Source organism: Callithrix jacchus, chromosome 10, assembly GCF_049354715.1.
Source record: "Callithrix jacchus isolate 240 chromosome 10, calJac240_pri, whole genome shotgun sequence".
Lineage (NCBI taxonomy): Eukaryota > Metazoa > Chordata > Mammalia > Primates > Cebidae > Callithrix > Callithrix jacchus.
Window position 1 is genome coordinate 84784251 of NC_133511.1, and position 19761 is coordinate 84804011.

The 19761-nt window shown below is 40.8% G+C and overlaps 1 protein-coding gene and 1 pseudogene across 1 annotated transcript; both read right to left on the reverse strand.

The window, feature by feature from the left end:
* Positions 1-716: 716 nt before the first annotated feature.
* MRGPRX1 (mas-related G-protein coupled receptor member X1) lies at positions 717-6624 on the reverse strand. The gene is made up of 2 exons (XM_002755115.7): positions 6455-6624; positions 717-2017 (listed from the first exon to the last, which is right to left on the reverse strand). The coding sequence occupies exon 2, from the start codon at positions 1990-1992 to the stop codon at positions 988-990; it is 1005 nt and encodes a 334-aa protein (XP_002755161.1). The 5' UTR covers positions 1993-2017; positions 6455-6624; the 3' UTR covers positions 717-987.
* Positions 6625-17573: 10949 nt separating this feature from the next.
* LOC118145671 (mas-related G-protein coupled receptor member X3-like) lies at positions 17574-18492 on the reverse strand (annotated as a pseudogene).
* Between the last annotated feature and the right edge of the window lie 1269 nt (positions 18493-19761).

Consider the following 19761-nt stretch of genomic DNA (forward strand, 5'->3'; position numbering starts at 1 on the left):
ATATTCCTTAGCACAGTATCTCTGGTTTCATCTCCATGTCACAGCATGTATTATAATTCTATACCAACTGTAAGTTATTATCCACATACTATAATTGACATTAGTATAGAAAGTTCAGATGTTTTCAGTGTTGCTTCTCATGTTAATGGTTATAAAAGTAACTGAAAGTTACAGCCAGAACAGTTTAGACAAACCTGGCAGTATGGAGAATTCTCCTGCAACTGAAACAAAGTGTAACCAAAAATAAATGGTTTTCGAGATAATTTCCACTTTGAAACCAATACTGAGGTTTCCAATGGTCAAAATGGAACTGGTGGGGCATATTTATGGGCTCCTCACTGGTCCATTAGTCCTGGAAGAGCTAAATAAACACTTACCAGTTCTCCAGGGGAAGGGCCATGGTTGTCTTTAATAGAAACTAAGGCCAACGTGTCACCATGCCATGAATAAATGACAGCAGAGGACTTCTCATAAAACCAGTTTCCTAGACTGTGTTTATGAAGATCTTGTCGCTAAGGACATTATTTTGCTTTATATATGAGAATTCAGTGGATCATAGAGATAGCAGAACTCACTTATTCAGAATCGAGCTTCCAACTGCAGTAATGCCTCCCGTCATAGAAGGGAACACGATTTTCAGGGGACAGTAGTGTGAGGTATTAACCAAGAATTTTCCTTCTCGTTATAATCAGGTAGGAAATGAGTATGAAAAAGTGTTGTAAGGTTTCGCACAGGAACTCCTTTTATTACAATGAAAATTGCAGAAAACGTGTTAGTAAGAAAGATTCAGTGTAAGATAACAGGAAAAAATGTACTGGTAATATCAAAGAGAATCTAAACATGCATGACTTAATACTTTCCATGGGTGAAAACTGGAACTGTCGGGCTAGGTAAACATCTATTTAAAGGCGTTGAGTTACTACTGAGACATTTCTAAGGTAGAAAGCTAAGAAAAATGCATAGAATTGTGGCAGGGCAGTGTTGCTCTCAGGTCCTGTCTGACTGACAGGGCAGAGGCTGTCTCTCACTGCCCAATCTGCTTCCCGACAGCTCCAGAGTTTCCTCAGGAAGCTGCCCTCCACTTTCATCCACCTCAGGCGTGTCCTGCAGAGCCCTCTGGAGAACCAGCTTCAGGGTCTTCCAATTTCGACGCTGCCTAAAGGAGCCTACGAAGAAGTAAATGATGGGGTTGGCACTGCTGTTAAGAGAGGACAGGAAAATGGAAACTGGACGAACATGACAATATAACACAACCACATCCGCATGGATCCATAAAAATAGGAAAAACACAGTGCCGAAGGGCAGGCCGCAGAGGAGGAAGACCAGCACCGTGAGCAGGATGGTCACGTACCGCCTGGTCAGCGGCATCTTCCGGGATCCACAGAGGATCCTGACCAGCAGGACCAGGCTGGACCCACAGAGAACCACAAATAAAAAAATCAGCCACGCGACTATGATGAAATCTGATGTTTGACACAAAACAGAACCAGCAGCGTTAAACAGGAAGCCACAGAACATCCACTCCAGGATGCTCCTCAGCAGGGACAGGGCCCAGAGCAGGACGCACACGACCGCTGACAGGTGTGCGGGGCGGCGGCAGCGGTACCAGATGGGACACAGGACGGACACGCAGCGCTCGGTGCTGATGGCACTCAGAAGGCTCAGGCCTGTAAAGTAGGAAAGCATCGTCATTGGATAGAGGAATTTAGAAACGAGATGTCCCATTTTGATGAAGTTTAATAGGGAATATATAACGTGGCTGCTGAGGAAGAGGAAGTCGGCCGCGGCCAGGTTGAGGATGTAGGTGGAGAAGGCGTTCCTGCGCATGCGGAAGCCCAGGAGCCAGAGAACAACCGCGTTTCCCGTCAGCCCGGCAAGGGAGATGATGCACGTCAGCACCGTGAAGATCAGGGACTGCTTGTAGCAAAGAGGCTCCTCACGTCCATTGATTGGTGTCAGTTCTGTACCCAAGGCTGGGATGGTTGGATCCATGCTCAGAAACCCCAGTCTGGTGCCCCTGGGAACACAAACCAGATGTGATGACCAGCTGTATGATCTCTGATTCTCCCCTCCACCCTGCCATGTGGGGCTTGCTGTTCTCCCTTTAAAGAGAGAGAAACAGAGGCTCGCAAAGAATGCTCACCTGTTAAAAGCTGGGGGTCCTGAAATCCAGTTTGAAATCCAGTTCTTATTGATTCTAAAGTCTGATCTCTCTCTATGGCCACACAAGTTCTGTACTGATATGGGAGTAACGTTATGATCAAAACACCCCCACTCACCTGGCCAGGGCTGTGGACCTGATCATTATATTGGGCCTGAAATTTTCTCTTAGGTGGAGGAATTCAGATACACAAAGACGTGGTTGTGACATCCTCATGACTAGGACTGCTCATCCATGGACAGGAAAGAAGACCATGCATTATTAACCAGAGAAGAATGGGACATTCACTAGGATAATTGTGAAAATGTTTGGGCCTGGTGGTTGAGAAATAACTCAGTGTGTCTATCATTGCAGACAGGACAACATTTTACATTTTATACTCCCGGTGCCTATTTTTATGAGTAGCATACTATGCTCTTTATGAATAGTCATTGATGAATGAATGCAGGCATGAGGCACCTAATGGTAATGGTAGATTTGGGTGAAATGGAAAATAAAAATAAAAGCACAACGTATGGCATTAGAACACACATGTGTAATTAAATACAGAAAGTTTCATTCGTCGGAATTCTATTTGTGGACAGCTCTATCTGTGTAAAAAAGTTATTGATGTGTGTCCCAAACCTGAAATTGACCATTGATGTGCCTTTGAAATAAGGACTCAGTGTGGTTTTGCTGAACCCCTAGAAGCATTTTTGTACACAACGTTTGGATGGAGTGTGGGTCTGATCTGAATGCTCAGCAATAGAGCAGAGGAAAGAGTAAGTGCGGGTGAGGTCTGAGTGCCACCGAAGGAGGTAACTGAAGTGTGGGAATATCTACGGGCACTACTAAGTGTTCTGCTGGATACACACAATGTAAATCTATTTCATTCTTTCTCAGGAGATCGTCAGTTTGTTTCTTTGTTGATGCAAACATTTGTACAAGAAGAGTCCATGAGGAGAAATAGGAGATGGTATCCGACTTGGAGTATAAAGAGAGATATTCATGTAGATTTCAACTGGAGAATGAAGACTAGGTCTTGTCTGGGAGAATAACAGCAGCTGATTGAGAGTTTATATGGTATAGTCTCTTTTAATCATCTGAAGAGCCTAGGAGGTAAGAATGAGTATAATTCCCATATGGCAGATAATGCATTGGAGCCCAAAAAGAGTCAATTATTCGTTCTGGGGCTGATATAGTGTGAATTTGAGCCCAGCAGGGCTGACTCCAGCCTTGGAACAGCCCTCTAGACCCAGCACCACTTTGTGCCAATTATACATGTTAGAAGGGATAAAGCAGAGGAGTGATTCTCAAGTTAAATTCAAGTTGGCAGTCAAAACTGTGGATTGAAAAAAAAAACTAACCAAAATAATCTTCAGATAGAGAAAGAGAAGCAAATCAAATTGGGCACAAAATAGAGGTGAGTGAACACCATTTAGAAATAAATTCAGGAGTTTCTTTTTGCCTATCAGAGGCCACGTTTTCTCTGGAATCCTGAGGATGCACAGGGGCAGAAGGATTCCAGGTGGTAAGAAGGCACACCCTCCTCTGGGAGTACAGAGGAGCATCAGGAGTGAATGTGTCCATCATGAACTCTCTTAGAGAGACAAACTGCCACAGCCCTGATTGGCCCGAAAAGAAAATGGGAGGAAAAGGAGAACCTCTGTTATCCACATTCAGGGCACTAAACACTTTGTCCATCTATATTTAGGGTGTGATATGTTTGTCTTCCTCATGAAACCTGAAACTTCTTAATAACTAAGTCATGCCTGTCTTTTCACTGTGGTATCACCGAATTTTGGCATATGTTTCTTAAAGACCATCTATGGTATTCTCTTCATACAACATAAGATGAAGCCAATGCCTGGAGAATTAAAGGGTTTTCCTGAGGTCACAACACAAACAGAAGGTCCAATACCAGCCCCTGGTCCCTGGAGCCCTGCACGAGACTTCTGTACTGTTCTCTGTCCCATCATTTATTATTTTTGAGAGTTCCTAAAATATCTTGAGGAAGAGACTGCTACGTTGCCCCAGTATTCATTTTCCTCTTTGGCCACATAATGATTCTGAGAGTTGAAAATCAGCACAAGGACCCACATGCCAGTTTTCCTTGATGCTGAATGACATTGTATGACCAGGTGCTGTTCAATGGAACATGCACAAAAGCGATGTAAGCAAGTCATGGCTCATAGGATCAATAGAAGGAGCAAAGCCTCTCCTTTCCTTCAGCCTTTTCCACTGCACTGGAATACTGATGTGGCTGGGAATCATGTAGGATCACAAGGATGAGAGCAACTCTCTAGGGACTGAGGAGTGGCAGTTTTTGGAATTCTGATGTATGATGCCTTGGAACTTCCAGCACAGATCTCAGTCAGTCAGTCATTTCTGGGTATTTACATAGACTTGTTTCTGGGACCCCAGCCCACACCAAAATGTACAGATGCTCAATTACCTTATACAGGATGATGTGATATTTGAATACAATACTGAAATACTCAGTTTCTAGAGGGAAACTTCATTTGTGTACAATATTGCATTTTCTTGTACAAGGTAATTGAGCATCTATAGATTTTGGAGTGTGCTGGGGTTCTGGGAAATGAGCCCCTATTCATACAATCTATGTACTTTCTCCCAGATACATTAAATGACTACTAAGTTACTTAGAATAACTGACAAAATGCAAATGCTATTTAAATTCTTGTTTTACTGTATTTTTTCAGAAGTAATGACAGGGAAAAAAGAGTCTGTACCTGTTCAGCACATACACAACTCTGCCATACCCTTATGAAAATACTTTTCACCTGTGGTTTGTTGAATCTGCAGATTCAGAACCTAGTGACCCAGAGGCACAATTGTACTTTCTTGTTAAAATATTTCTACTTCGTGTCTTTATGAGAGCAGCTAAACTTATATTCTTAACAAAAGAAATATGTTCTCTAAAGTAGTCTGAGAGAACTGAAATGAGACTGGAATCAATCACCTTTAGACAGAGAATGCCCCAGGAATTAGGACGATATAAGAAGGTGAGAGGGATAGTTTCATTTGCCACTAGGATTTGCTTTCCATTCTTCCCTATCCTATTTGACATCCCAAGAGAGTGACTTCTATGTACCACATCAGTGGAATTCTTTTTAATTCTAGTGTCTGGTGGAATTGAGACACTGGGACACACCAGCAGGAGAGTGACATGGGATTTCCACCTCCTGGCTCTCTGCAGGTGTATTAGTTCATTCTTGAATTGCTATAAAGAAATACCTGAGACTTGGAAATTCATGAAGAAAACAGTTTTAATTGGCTCATGGCTCTGCAGGCTGCACAGGAAGCATAGCAGCTTCTGCTTCTAGGGAGGCCTCAGGAAGCTTCCAATTATGGTGAAAGGCAAAGAGGGAGTGAGGCATCTCATATGGTGAGAGCAAGAGCAACAGAGAGAAGGAAGAGGTGCTTCATGCTTTTGAAAAACTGGATTTCATGAAAAGTCACTCACCATCATGACAGCAATACCAAAGGGGGATGGTGTTGGTGTTAAGCCATTCATGAGAAACCCTCCTCCTGATTTAACCACCGTTCACCGGGCCCTCCCTCCAACAATGGGAATTACAATCAACATGAGATTTGGGTGGGGACACAGATCCAACGCATATCAGCCTGTGTGGCTGTGTTGGCCATGCAGGGCTTCTCTACCTGCCTGCTTCCGTTCTCCCACTCCTATGGCTATAGCTATGGCTATGGTGTCAATGGTAACTGCTCCTTCCTGTCCCTTTCAGCCTAGGAAAGGAAGGAGTGCTCCCCTAGGTATTGCTGCTTAGGGTGATGAACTGGGCATTGTCTCTTTCTCCTAACCCAGTACATCTTTGTAAATACTTCCCTCATGAAACACTCCTCAGTCATCTCAGTTTGTACCATCTATTTCTTCCTTGAACCTTTCAGACAGGCAAGGAAGAATAACTTAGAAAAGTAAGTAAAACAACAAAACATGCTTCTACAGCAGTTCAACTCTGGCAAGTAATGCCTGTTTGTCCCTTTCTCTTTAAATGAATGTTAAGAGGCAGCATTCTCTCCATGAGGACAGATTCAGTGATTGGAGTAAAGGAAGTGATATGGGGAGATTAATCAGAAGCGGGGACCCAACCCCAATTGCAGCTCACACAGTCTGGGTTGGCAGTACTGTTTCTGGAAGGAAACTTCATGTCTCCTGTGTTTTCCTGAAACAAGCTCATAATCCCCTCCCTGTAGCACCTAGGTGGAAACACAGAAACGATCTTATAGAAAAATCCGTAACTGACTATGGAAAAGACAGTTCTTGATACTTACCCTTATCTTTTTTTCCTTCGTCCAGAGTTGAAGATTTCCCTTGTGCTAAAGGTGGAGAGCCTTTCTGGGATTCTGTGTCTTTAGAGGATCCTTCTGTGTTGCTTAATTCAGGAGATGCCTCCAGGAGCTGGGGTGAAAGCTGGTGAACAATCCAGGCTTATGAAGATGCTGGAAAGCCTGTATGAGGACTATGGACAAATCAGCGGCCAGAGATATTTGAGACATAAACCCTGAGATGATTCTTGGCCTCTCTCCCATATTCAATTCATATAAGCCTCTCCCATTGCATTCCATGTTGTTCAACTTCCTTGAGAAAAACAGTGGCACAGTTTGAGAGGATTGATTCCTGTTTTAAAAGAAGTTCTACTGTGTATAAAATGCTATCAAACAGCATTGCTTGCTACATTAAAATATTTCATAAAAGAATTAGTCAGTTGACATGGCGAACTTCATTGTTGTCTTATTTTAAGATACTGGCACAACCTGTCTTACCTTCAGCAGCCACCACCATGATTAGTCAGCAGTCATCAACATCAGGCAAGAGCCTCCAGCAGCAAAATGTTTGGCTTGGTAAAGGTTCTGATGATGGTTACCATTTCCTAGTAAAAAAGTATTTTTAAGTAATGCATGTAGATTGCTTTAGACGTAATGCCATTGCACACTCAGTAGACTACGGTATACTGTAAGCGTAACTTTAAAAAGTATTGGGACCAAAAATTCATATGATTCACTTTATTGTAATATTTACTTTATTGCAGTGGTAGAAGCAGACTTGCAATGTCTTCAGCGTATGCCTATATATGATCAAGATTGTATACTATAGTATTGTGTAAAATAGGCATTATTGAATGAATGGGATTGGGACAACTGAATTGCCATGTGAAATAAAATAAAGGTGGAATCATATTTTACATGTGATTTGAGGATAAATCCAAATACACTGCTTAAAATTTTATAATGAAAATACAACTACCTGGAGGAGACATAGCAAAGTAATTTTAAATCAAAGTGGAAAAAGACTTTCAATTATAGAATACAATTCAGAATACATTAAAGAAAATATTAATAAAGTCAAAAGTCCAGTTTTGATGGCCCACTCCTATAATCCCAGAAATTTGGGAGGCCAAGGTGGGTGGATCACTTGAGCTCACAAATTCCGGACCATCCTGGGCAACAGGGTGAAAACCTGCAACTACAAAAAATACAAAAATTAGTCATGTGTAGTAGCACATGTCTATAGTCCCAGCTACTCAGGACTTTGGGGCGGGAGGACAGCTTGAGTCCTGGCCAGGCAGGTCACAGTGAGCCGACATCACACCACTGCACTCCAGCCTGGCTGATAGAGCCAGACCTTGTCAAAAAAAACCCCAAACCAAAAACCAAAACCAAACAAACCCTAAAAGCTATTTTTAGCATGACATGAACCATCATAATCAGAATATAAACAAACTGTTGCCAGGCATGGTGGCTCACCCTTGAAATCCCAGCACTTTGGGAGGCTGAGGCAGGAGGATCACCTGAGGTCAAGAGTACAAGACCAGCCAGGCCAATATGGTGAAACCTGGTCTCTACTAAAAATACAAAAATTAGCCGAGTGTCATGGCACATGCATGTAATCCCAGCTGCTCAAGCAGCTGAGCAAGAGAATCGATTGAACCCGATAGGCAAAGCTGCTCTGAGCCAAGACTGAAACTCTGCACTCCAGCCTGGGTGACAGAGTGAGACTCTGTCTCAAAAAACAATAAATTAATACAATTAAAGAAATAAACTGGGACATTTCTCGGTAATGTATGTTATAGCCAAAGCATATATTTTCTCTATTGATAAAAATTTTTCTCAAATGGTTTTAATAATTCAAAATTCAAAAAGCTAATAAGAATAACTTTAAGTCATGATTCACAGTTTCTAGAAAATAAAAATGGCTTCTAAACATATGGGAGGAGGAGAAATGCAACTCATAATAAAAGACATATCAATTAAAATTAGAGAGTTATATTTTACTTACCAAAATACAAAAGGCCATGAAGTTTTATAGCCTCATACAGTATGAGGATGGAGTAGGATCGGGCACCCTCACTCGTTTGTGCTGGGGGTGCAGATGAAACAACTTCCAGTGAAGGCAATTTTCCACATATGTAAGCATGTATAAAGTATCATCCTTTTCTCCTGTAATTTCTCATCTAGGGATTTATCTTAAAAATATCTTTGTGCATGTTCAAGAGATCTATGTAGTAAGATAATAAATGCAGTGTTATTTACAGTTAAAGACTGGTAATAGCCAAAATGATTATCAGTACTGTATAAATTATGGTCTACCTATGCAATAGAATACTCTACAGCTGCACAGAAAGAGCAACAAACCTAATATAAAAGGGCCTCCAGAATCTGTTAATTTAAAAAAGAATGCAGACCAATATATATATTGTATGACAAAAAAAATAGCTGTTTTATTATTAAATATTTGTGAATTACTGCAAAATTATTCATGAGTATAATAGGATATGTATTTAACAAATATGTATTTAACAAATACATATCCTATTTGCCAAATAAAAGGTTTAAGGAAGAGTATTCTAGCCTTATGATTCTATTTGTTAAATACATATTTGTTAAATACATATCCTATTTGTTAGATAAAAGGCTCAAGGAAGAGCATTCTAGCCTTGTGATTCTATTTGTTAAATACATATCCTATTATACTCATGAATAATTTCGTATTAATTCATGCATATTTAAGCATGCCTGAGGACCTAAAATGGGAATGACAGTTTTCAGTGTGTGTATTTAAAGAATATTTTTGAAAGCTCTAACTTTATTACTATGTGACAAACAAATTTTCAAACAGAAAATAAAAATCATCTAGCTAAGAGAGGGAGATAGAGATATGAGAAGATATGAGGAAGGGCGAGGAAATGAAAATAATGAGTACAGAAAACTATTTGGAAGATTTTTTTTCTAAAGAAAAGAAGAGAATCAGGTTGTGAATGGAGATGAATGGGGGCTTGGATGATGTTTTAAGCCAAGGATAGGATGGGGTGTTTCAATTGCAATGGAAGGATCCATTAGAGAAGGAAACATTGAAGATGCAGGAGGGAGAAGCAATAATGCTATAAAATGCTTCTGGGGAGGGAACAGGGGAAACTGCACAAATGGAAAGGGTGGTTTCAAACAGGAATTTGCAGAGTTCATTTCCTGGCACGAGAGAAAATGCAGAGAGATGTTCTTAGAGGCAGATGGGCAGGGGGGTCTACTCTGGGGAGATTGAGTAATTCTCAGAAGAGAATCACCTGACAATGATTTTTAAAAATAAAGAGTAGGCAGTTTCAGGAGAGAGAAGATGGTGTGAAGATTTTCCTTTGGAGAGTGAGAGGCAATTATGGAAATGTTACATGACTGTTTAGAATATGTAAGTGGACATCTCAGGTTCAAGGTCATAAAAGTACACTGAAACTGCTGGGCATGGGTGTGTGTTGTGCTCCAGCTACACTAAGTTCTATGGGGACAGTAATGGAGTTAGTGGAAGGCTGGATTCAATCAGGGCAAAAGACGAATAGATGCTTCGGTAAGGAGATATGTGCACGGTAAATAAACACATTAAAAGATGTTCAGCATCACTAATGTTTAGGGTTATAAATAAAAATTACAGTGAGACACCACTCTACTCTCTTAATACAGCTAAAATGTGAAATACTGATCGTTTCAAAGACTGGCTGAGATTTGAAGGAATTGAATCTCTCATACACTGCCAATGAGAAAGAAAAATAGTAGAGCTACTCTGGGAAATCCTTTCGCATTTTCATACAACCTGGCAATTTAGTCATTAAATTTATCCTAGAAAACTTTGCTCACTTAAATATCTGTACACATATATTTATAGTTGTTTTATTTATAACTACCACATTAGAAAAACAGCAATATCCTTTCACTTATGAATAGTGAAACAAAGCACAGTACAATCATACAATGGAACACTACTCAGTAGTTTAAAAATAATCAGCTATAAGCTATTGATACCTGCAATATGTTGGGTGAATCTTGAGGACATTATACTGAATGAAAAAAGCCAAAAGTCAAAAGATTAGATACTGTATGATTCCATTTATGTAACACTTTTGAAATGACAAAATTATAGAGATGAAGAATAGATCAGTGATTAGAGGATTTGAGAAGAATCATACTGGGGTGTCACAGTAGGAGGAGTCCAAGGTAATTCTTCTGTGGTGAAGAAACATTTTGATATTCAAGGTCATTCTGGTTATGTGAATGTACACCTGTGACAAAATGTTACGGAATGAAGCATACAGGAATATCTCACTCCAAAAATGAGTGCATGCAAACACTTGTAAAATTTGGTAAGATTGTACTGTAGATATTCTATGAAATCTGATATGATTTGCAGTGTAGATAATTACATGGTAGCAACGTCAATTTCCTAGTTTTGATGGTATATTTACTTAACATGTCGGTATTGCTGCAGGTTGGGTGATGGGCATAGAGGAACTCTCTGAACTGTTTTGTAACTTCTTGATAGTCTACAATTAGTTCAGAATGAAAACTTACAAACAACTGAAATGCCTCTTCATTGTATGAACTACATTTATGGATGTTGAAGTCACCGAGAATGAGAACATGGGGTATGCTGGAGGGAAGTTTGTAAACCAGGCACATAGGCTAGAAGGTAACATAAATAGCATTCATACACCCAGCACAGAATTACACACATATTACATTTTATCATATGTTTCAAATAATTATTAAAATGAATACATATGTTTTACAGATACGACTTAAGGCTGAATCTTACATCTTTACCCTCACCAATAATTGCACGTCTTTGATTAGAAGGCAAGGGTGCCTGCACACCTGGAATGGGAATGACAATTTACTTCAGCTTCAGAATGCCTGAGTTTCCTGTATATTATTCTGTCACATGTGTAGCAAGATGTTAAAACAGGAATATTAAACTAAATGTCAAGATATTACATTTAGTGTGTATTACAAAAGAGGTGCTAGGTGACACAGAATTTGACCAGGAATTTTTGGACATCCATACCAAGGCTATGCAGAGTTTAGATTTAAATTTTTATGTGACAATTACAATGTTGAATTTCTTTCAAATATTAACTATCTCCCCTACTCCCAATATGGGCCTTTTGCAGGTAAAAATGCTGCTTCAGAGACTGCATTCCATTGCTTCTCTCTTCTCCCCTAAACCCTACACTTTTTCTTCTTCTTTTTCTTTTTTTTTTTTTTTTTAAATCTATGCCTTCCGAGCCTTGAGGGCTACACACATCCCGTGAGGAGGGTAAGGAAAGCATGGCGCTGATTTTGTGGCTCATCCTGTTGGCCAGACCTGCCTGACCCTCTCTGGACTTAACATTATTGTAGAGTTCACTCCTGCAAATGTCACAAAACTAAGACCAAACCCTATCACTTCAAGGCCACGAAAGATAATGCTCATTATTCAGAGCACTCCAGCCTTGTGATTCTATTTAAGAGGGATCTTGCCATCATGACCAAATACATGGGGTGGCGAAAGGAATAAAACTCATGAATAAATTATTCAGCATTCCCTAAAATACTCTATACTTTTGTTAACAATGTCAGTGTAATTATCTCTTCTCCTATTTTCATCAGTCCAGATCCTATTTACCTATCCTTGCTCAATGCCAAAATTTAGGCGACAGACAAAATTTGCGGAGGGTACAATTATAATAATAATAATAATAACAACTGGGTCAGTTGTAGTCATCAGTTAAAATTCTACCTATTACATGAAGCCTTCCATGATCCACTGACTTCTACATACACACTTAGGAATGAGATCTGCTGTGTCTCTGCTCTCCTTCCTTGTGTTTGCATCCTGAAAGTTTTCAGAACAGTTGGACCAATATGACGAGCATGAGCATTCTTCTTTTTTTTTTTTGTTTATTTATTTATTTATTTATTTTTAAAAATTTTTTATTGGATTATAGGTTTTGGGGTACATGAGCAGAGCATGCAAGACAGTTGCGTAGGTACACACATGACAGTGTGCTTTGCTTTTCTTCTCCCCTTCACCCACATTTGGCATTTCTCCCCAGGCTATCCCTCCCCACTTCCCCCTCCCACTGGCCCTCCCCTTTTCCCCCCAATAGACCCCAGTGTTTAGTACTCCCCTTTCTATGTCCATGTGTTCTCATTTTTCATCACCCACCTATGAGTGAGAATATGCGGTGTTTCATTTTCTGTTCTTGTGTCAGTTTGCTGAGGATGATGTTCTCCAGATTCATCCGAGCATTCTTCTTCTATACTCTTCTGTCACTGCTATATAACAGCAAATAAATGTCATCTATAACTATAGCCAGTACATTGACAGCAGTGGTGCCTAATTATACCACACCATCACACAGAACAAGCATCACAGCAGTCTATTTGGATTCTAGGTCACTGCCACATAGATCTGAAGAACATATGCTTATTGTGATTATAGTCACCATGCAGTGACATGAATATCTCAGGCAGCCTGGATCACACTAGTTACCTTCAGTCATAGTTGTGGTAAAGTCACACTTTACCCACATGTTCTGAAAAAAGATACCTGAGCACAAATGCACAGCTGGCACAGTTTCAGACTGGGCAATCCCATAACCTCACTCTCTTCTTGCTTTGCCTGTGACCCATGTTGGCCATACAGTCAGCTTGAGAATCTCAAATTCCTGAAACCAGGCCCAGTGTTCTTTCCATTCTAGCACTTGCACATTCTGCTTCTCTCCGTACCTGGGAAATTCTAGAAGCTGAGTTGTGTCTGCCTGGAGGCAAGGGCTTTTTCCGCAGGAACGCTAGGTAATGTTAGTAGGTAGTTCTGCAATGCCTGTGACCTAAGCAACTGCAGGGTCCCTAGAAAATGCTTTCAGGAATCGTGCATTGCTGTTATGTTAGACTATATGCTGAGGGCTGTTTTAAGACTTAGCCTATTAGTTTTGTGATGTCATCAATTACAGAACTGCTGCTGAGATTGTTGTCTTGCATTAGCAGCCACCAGGTGAACATTTTAATTTGTTGGAATTGTATTGTCCTGCTTCACCTGGGTGCTTGAGTGGGGCATTCCTCTTCAGGAGGGCAGCAAGATAACTTGGAATTTTTAGATACCCTCTCCTGTGAGCACACTGAGCCACAAATGCAATGCTTGGATAGCATGTGTCACATTGGGAGGCAGTCTTTCCTGCACTAGTGTCCTTCCTTCACAGGCTGTGAGCTCTGGTAATGTGGGTATGTTTCCTTTGACTCCCAAGTGTCTGGCACGCAAGCTAGAGAATAGAAGATGCTCATTATGTATTTATACACTAAACAGTAGAAAAAGTGAGAGATATTGATATGAAAAGCCTACTGAGGGATATATTCAGGAGTGTAAGTAGATAGGTTAATTAAAAATGTCTGTTAATCTGTATTTATAAAAAGGATATATTTGTAACATGAATATTTCAATTTTACCTAAAATTCATTCAGTGTAATAGAGCTAGTCTATAGAACAATCCTACGTGTAGGGTTCAGCAAATAGAATTCTATTGTCTTGCTGAAAGCATATCTAGCAATAATTGTTTAGGATTTGCAGTTTGGATTAGTTTAAGTGTAGATCTTAGTATCTGATGCATAGCATTCTGACTTAGGAAATTGTTCAAATTGTTCATTTTTGTTTAATTTTAGAGTTGTCAGACTCACACCTATTAAACAATAATCTTGGAACCTGCTTTTATTGTCCATTTACTCATTCACATTAGTCTTTATGGAAACTACACTTCTTCTTTCATACTTGTATTTTATTGACTTGTGCTGTATTTTAATAAATTAGGTAATTATATTGACAAGCCTCATTGGCAAAAGCAGGACAGAAAATAGATCCAGTTGGTTCTTATGAGGCTGATGACGCGGTGCCTTTGAGCCCAGGTGTACAAGAGCATCAGTGAATGGCCCTGAAGGCTCAGCATTTGCTTGGCACCAGTCAAGCTATTTTCTTCACGACGGGGAAAGGATTGGTTATAGAGATAGAGTGTGTTAGTGAGGGACTTATTTGAAAAGTGTTTGCTTTTATATAGATTTAGAGCACAATGCCTGATGAATTATGATTCAATATTTGTTGAATTCATGCCTAAAATATAGCCATAAATGGCGTTCTTAAAAAGTGCCAAGAGAGGCTTTCATGTCATTTCTCACTTTCTGGAGAACACTCCTGGATGTCCTGCATGCTCTTCCTCCTTATGAAACCAAGAGGAAATGATATCATTGGCCTTGGAAAGAAGTCAGCTCATGAGCAGACTTCTGCATCCCCTCCATTCTTCTTCCCAGAGGCAGTGAGCAGACCTGTAATGAAAGGGAACAGAAGGTCTCAGAAGGACCAACTGCAGAGGACATTCTGCTAAGTTGGAGGTGCCTGCAGGAGTTCCAGTGAGACCTGGTGACTGAGCCAGCCTTTCCAAGATTCTGGACTAACCTGTGATTTTTAGCTAGGAGATGCGTGAGAAAAATGGTTACCGAGACTCTTCTAAATTCCACACCTACTGTGTTGCACTAGAAATTTAAAGACGTGTTCTTTTCTCTTAAGTAGTTGAGAGTGCAGTTGAAGGGAAAGATGTGAGGAAAAGTAATTCAAGTACACTGTTGTAAGTTTCATTGTAGAGCAATGTGTGAGGTCCAGTAGGTTCAGAAGGGCTTCCTGGACTGAATATAAGCTTTCACAAAGTTGAAGTTTTCTTCCATCAAAAGAAAAAGAATGTTACTAAAACCCAAACAAGCAGTTTCCCAGGTGAGGACCAACATTATCTGATTCAATTGCCAGGGAAAATTCTTTACAGAATTCCTCATGATAGGCAACATTTTTAGCCAAAACTGTACAATTGATATCACAGACTCCCAGAGTGGACTCTCCCAATAACCCTCATACTGAACTAAAGACGTCACGTCAAAGCTCCTTGCCTGGAGCACTGGCTGCAAACACTGTCTTCCTGCTTCCTCTGACCTGTAGCAAACCCTCATCTACAGCCATGTCCTACTACAGCATATGGAAATTGAAGGTGGACAGTTAGGATTCAGCATCAGACTTTTGGGCCTGGAAGAGCAATGGATCTGGACTCAGGGGACCTGAGTTCAACATTATGAACACTGTGATAGGAGCCTCCAATACATTTGACTGGACACATGGAAGAATATAGACTTCTTTATTGCTTCCGTAGTTACTTTGTACTGTCTCCTTTATACTCAAATCCCATGTGTCAGCTCCCCTCAGTGGGGGTGAATCTGAGGGGTAGCCTCATTGTCTGTGAGCAGTGCAGAGCCTGCTGTGATGTCACATCTTTTCTTGGGGGTCTCTTCTGTCTGCCTGAGTTACCTGTGGAAGGGACAACCACTAGTGGATAATAGTCCTCAATTTTTTCCTGAACCAGTTTGTATAATTAAATGCTTTTAATTATTGTAAAATGTACATAACACACATTTTACAACTTTAAGTATTTTAGTTGTAAAATTCCTTTTCATTAAGTATATTCACAATAAGTCATGACCGTTACAACTGTCCCTTAAGAACTTTTCATTATTCAGCACAGAAATTCTGCGCTCATGAAATGATGGCTACACGTTCTTTCCATCATCCAGCAACAGGATCCTCCTAATTCATTTTCCATGTTCATGAACTTCCTAGTTTGGATACCTAATGAAATCTGAACTTACAATATTGTTATTTGGCATCTGGCTTATTTTGCTGAGCACAATGTTTCTGAATTCATCTATGTCAAAGCATGTATTTCTGTGCCAACTGTAAGTTATTATAAAGATACTATAATTGATATTAGCATGAAAAGGTCAGATGTTTTCAGTCTTGCTTTTCATGTAAACTGCCATAAAAGTAACTGAAAATTACAGCCAGAACAATTTGTACAAAACTTGAAAGTATAAAGAATTCTAGTACAATGGAAAGAATCTGTAAGTGAATAATAAATGGTTTTTAAGATAATTTCCACTTTGAAACCAATATTGAGGTTTCCAATGGCCAAAATGGAACTGGTGGGACATATTTATGGACTCTCACTGGTCTACTAGTCCAGGAAGAGCTAAATAAGCACCTACCCATTCTCAGGTGGAAGGGCCATGGTTGTCTTTCCCAGAAACGAAGGCCAACGTGTGACCATGCTGTGGACAAATGACAGAAGAGGACTTTGCATAAAATCAATTTCTAGGGCTGTTTTTATGCAGAGAGAGTCTGTCTCTAAGGGTATTATTTGACTCTATATCTGAGAATTCAATAGAATGTAGAGACACCAGAACTCAGTTATTCAGAATCGAGCTTTCAATGGCAGTGATGCCTCCAGTCATAGAAGGGAACATGGTTTTCAGGGGATCATAGTCTGAGAGGTTAATAAGAAATCTTTCTTTTTGATATGATCAGGTGAGTTTAGGGTTTTGGCTGGGAACTCCTTTCATTACAATGAAAATTGCAGAAAAAGTGTTCAGGAGGAAAGACTTAGGGTAAAATAACAGGAAAAATGTACTGGTAATATCAAGGAGAACCTAAACATTGTACTGTCAGACTAATGCTTTCCATGGGTGAAAACTGGAACTGTCAGGTTAGATAAACATCTGTCAAAGACCTTGAGGAACCACGAGACATTTCTGAGGCATAACGCTAAGAAAAACGCATAGAAATTGTCAAGGATGGTAGGGCAGTGTTGCTCTCAAGTCCCGTCTGACTGACAGGGCAGAGGCTGTCTCTCACTGCCCAATCTGCTTCCCGACAGCTCCAGAGTTTCCTCAGGAAGCTGTCCTCCATCTGGTCTACTAGGGCTGGGCGCGGTGGCTCAAGCCTGTAATCCCAGCACTTTGGGAGGCCGAGGTGGGTGGATCACAAGGCCAAGAGATTGAGACCATCCTGGTCAACATGGTGAAACCCCGTCTCTACTTAAAATACAAAAAATTAGCTGGGCATGGTGGCGCGTGCCTGTAATCCCAGCTACTCAGGAGGCTGAGGCAGAATTGCCTGAACCCAGGAGACGGAGGGGTTGTGGTGAGCTGAGATTGCACTCCAGCCTGGGTAACAAGAGCGAAACTCCGTCTCAAAAAAAAAAAAAAAAAGAAAGAAAGAAAAAAGAGAGGACAGGAAAATGGAAACTAGATGAACATGACAAAATAAGACATCAAAATCCAAGTGGACCACAGTAGACAGGAACCACTGAATGCCGAGGGGCAGGCCGCAGAGGAGGAAGACCAGCACTGTGAGCAGATGGTCACCTACAGCCTGGTCAGCGGCATCTTCCGGGTCCCACAGAGAACCACATATAAAAAAATCAGCCACTCGACTGTGATGAAATCCGATGTTTGACACCAAACAAAATCAGCATCACTAACAGGAAGCCACAGAACATCCACTCCAGGATGCTCCTCAGCAGGGATGGGACCGAGAACAGGATGCACAGGCCTGTAAAGTAGGGAAAGGTCATCACAGAATTGTGGATTTTGGAGATGGGATGACAGATATTGATGAGGAGTAACGATAAACTTGTAATATGGCTGCTGAGGAAGGGGAAGTTGGCCGCGGCCAGGTTGAGGATGTAGGTGGAGAAGGCATTCCTGCGCATGCGGAAGCCCAGGAGCCAGAACACAACCGCGTTTCCCGTCAGCCCGACAAGGGAGATGATGCACGTCAGTATCGTGAGGATCAGTGTCTGCTCGTTGCAAGGAGTATCCTCATTTTAAAGAGGAGAGAAACAGAGGCTCACAGATAATAAATCACCTATCAAAAGTTGAGGGTCCCCTCAAATCCAGTTTGAAATCCAGTTCTCATTGATTCTGAAGCCTGACCTCTCTCTGCTGCCACACATGTTATGTACTTACATGGGAATAACATTATGATCAAAACACCCCCACTCACCTGGCCAGGGCTGTGGACCCGATCATTACTGTAGCCTGGGCCTGAAATTTTCTCTCAGATGGAGGAATTGAGATACACTAAGAGGTGGTTGTGACACCCTCATGACTAGGACTGGTCATCCACGTACAGGAAAGAAGACCATGCATTATGAACCAGAGGAGAATGGGACCTTCACTAGGATAAGTGTGAAATGGCTGGGCCTGGTGGGTGAGAAATAACTCAGGGTGTCTATCATTGCAGACAGGACAACATTTTACATTTTATACTCCCAGTGCCTAGCTCCGTGAGCAGCACACTGTGCTCTTCATCAATACTCACTTAATGAATGAATGCATGCATGAGGAACCTAGTGGTAATGGGAGATTTGGGTGAAATGGAAAATAAAAATGAAAGCACAATGTAGGGCATTAGAACACACGTGTAATTAGATGAAGAGAATTTCATTCATTCGAATTCTATTTGTGGACAGCTCTATCTGTGTTGAGAAGAATGATTGATGTGTGACTCAAACCTGAATTTGACCACTGATATGCCTTTGAAATGAGGTCTCAGTATGGCTTTGCTGAACACCTAGAAGCATTTTTGTACACAATGTTTGGGTAGAGTGTGGGTCTGAGCTGGATTGCTCAGCAATAGAGCAGAGGAAAAAGTGCAGGTGAGGTCTGAGTGCCACCGAAGGAGGTACTCAGTGTGGGAATATCTTTGGGGGACTACTCAGTGCTCTGCTGTGTATACACAATGTAAACCTATTTCCTTCTTTCTTTCAGATCTTTGGTTTATTTCTCTGTTGATGAAAATATTTGTATTGCAGGAGTTCATGAAGGAAATAGGGATAGTGTAGGGCTTGGAGTATAAACATATAAGTATATTCGTGCAGATTTCAACTGGAGAATGAGGAGTAGTTCTAATCTGGGTGAATAACAGCAGCTGAGAGTTTATAAGGTATTGTCTCTTTTAATCACCTGAAGAGCCTAGGAGGTAAGAATTAGTATTATTCCCATATGGCAGATAATGCATTGGAGCACAAGAAGAGTAAATCATTTGTCCAGGGACTTACACAGTATGAATTTGAGCTCAGAGAACTGACTCCAGTCTTTGACCAGTCCTTTAGACCTAGCACCCCCTGCGTCAGTTATGCATGTTATAGGGGGTAAAGCAGAGGAGTGATTCTCAAGTAAAATCCAAGTTGGCAGGCAAAATTGTGGAGTGAAAAGAAAAATACCCAAAAAAACTAACCTAAGCAAACTCCAGATGGAGAATGAGAAGCAAATCAAATAAGGAACAAAATAGAAGTGAGTGAAAGCTATTTAGGAACAGATTCAGGAGCTCCTTTTTGCCTATTAGAGGCCACCTTAACTCTGGAATCCCGAGAATGCACAGAGGTCAGAGGCCTCCAGGAAGAAAGGTTATG

Bases quoted from the DNA above. Each gene is read 5' to 3' on its own strand.
- MRGPRX1 (XM_002755115.7), bottom strand. From the start codon at position 1,992: ATGGATCCAACCATCCCAGCCTTGGGTACAGAACTGACACCAATCAAT.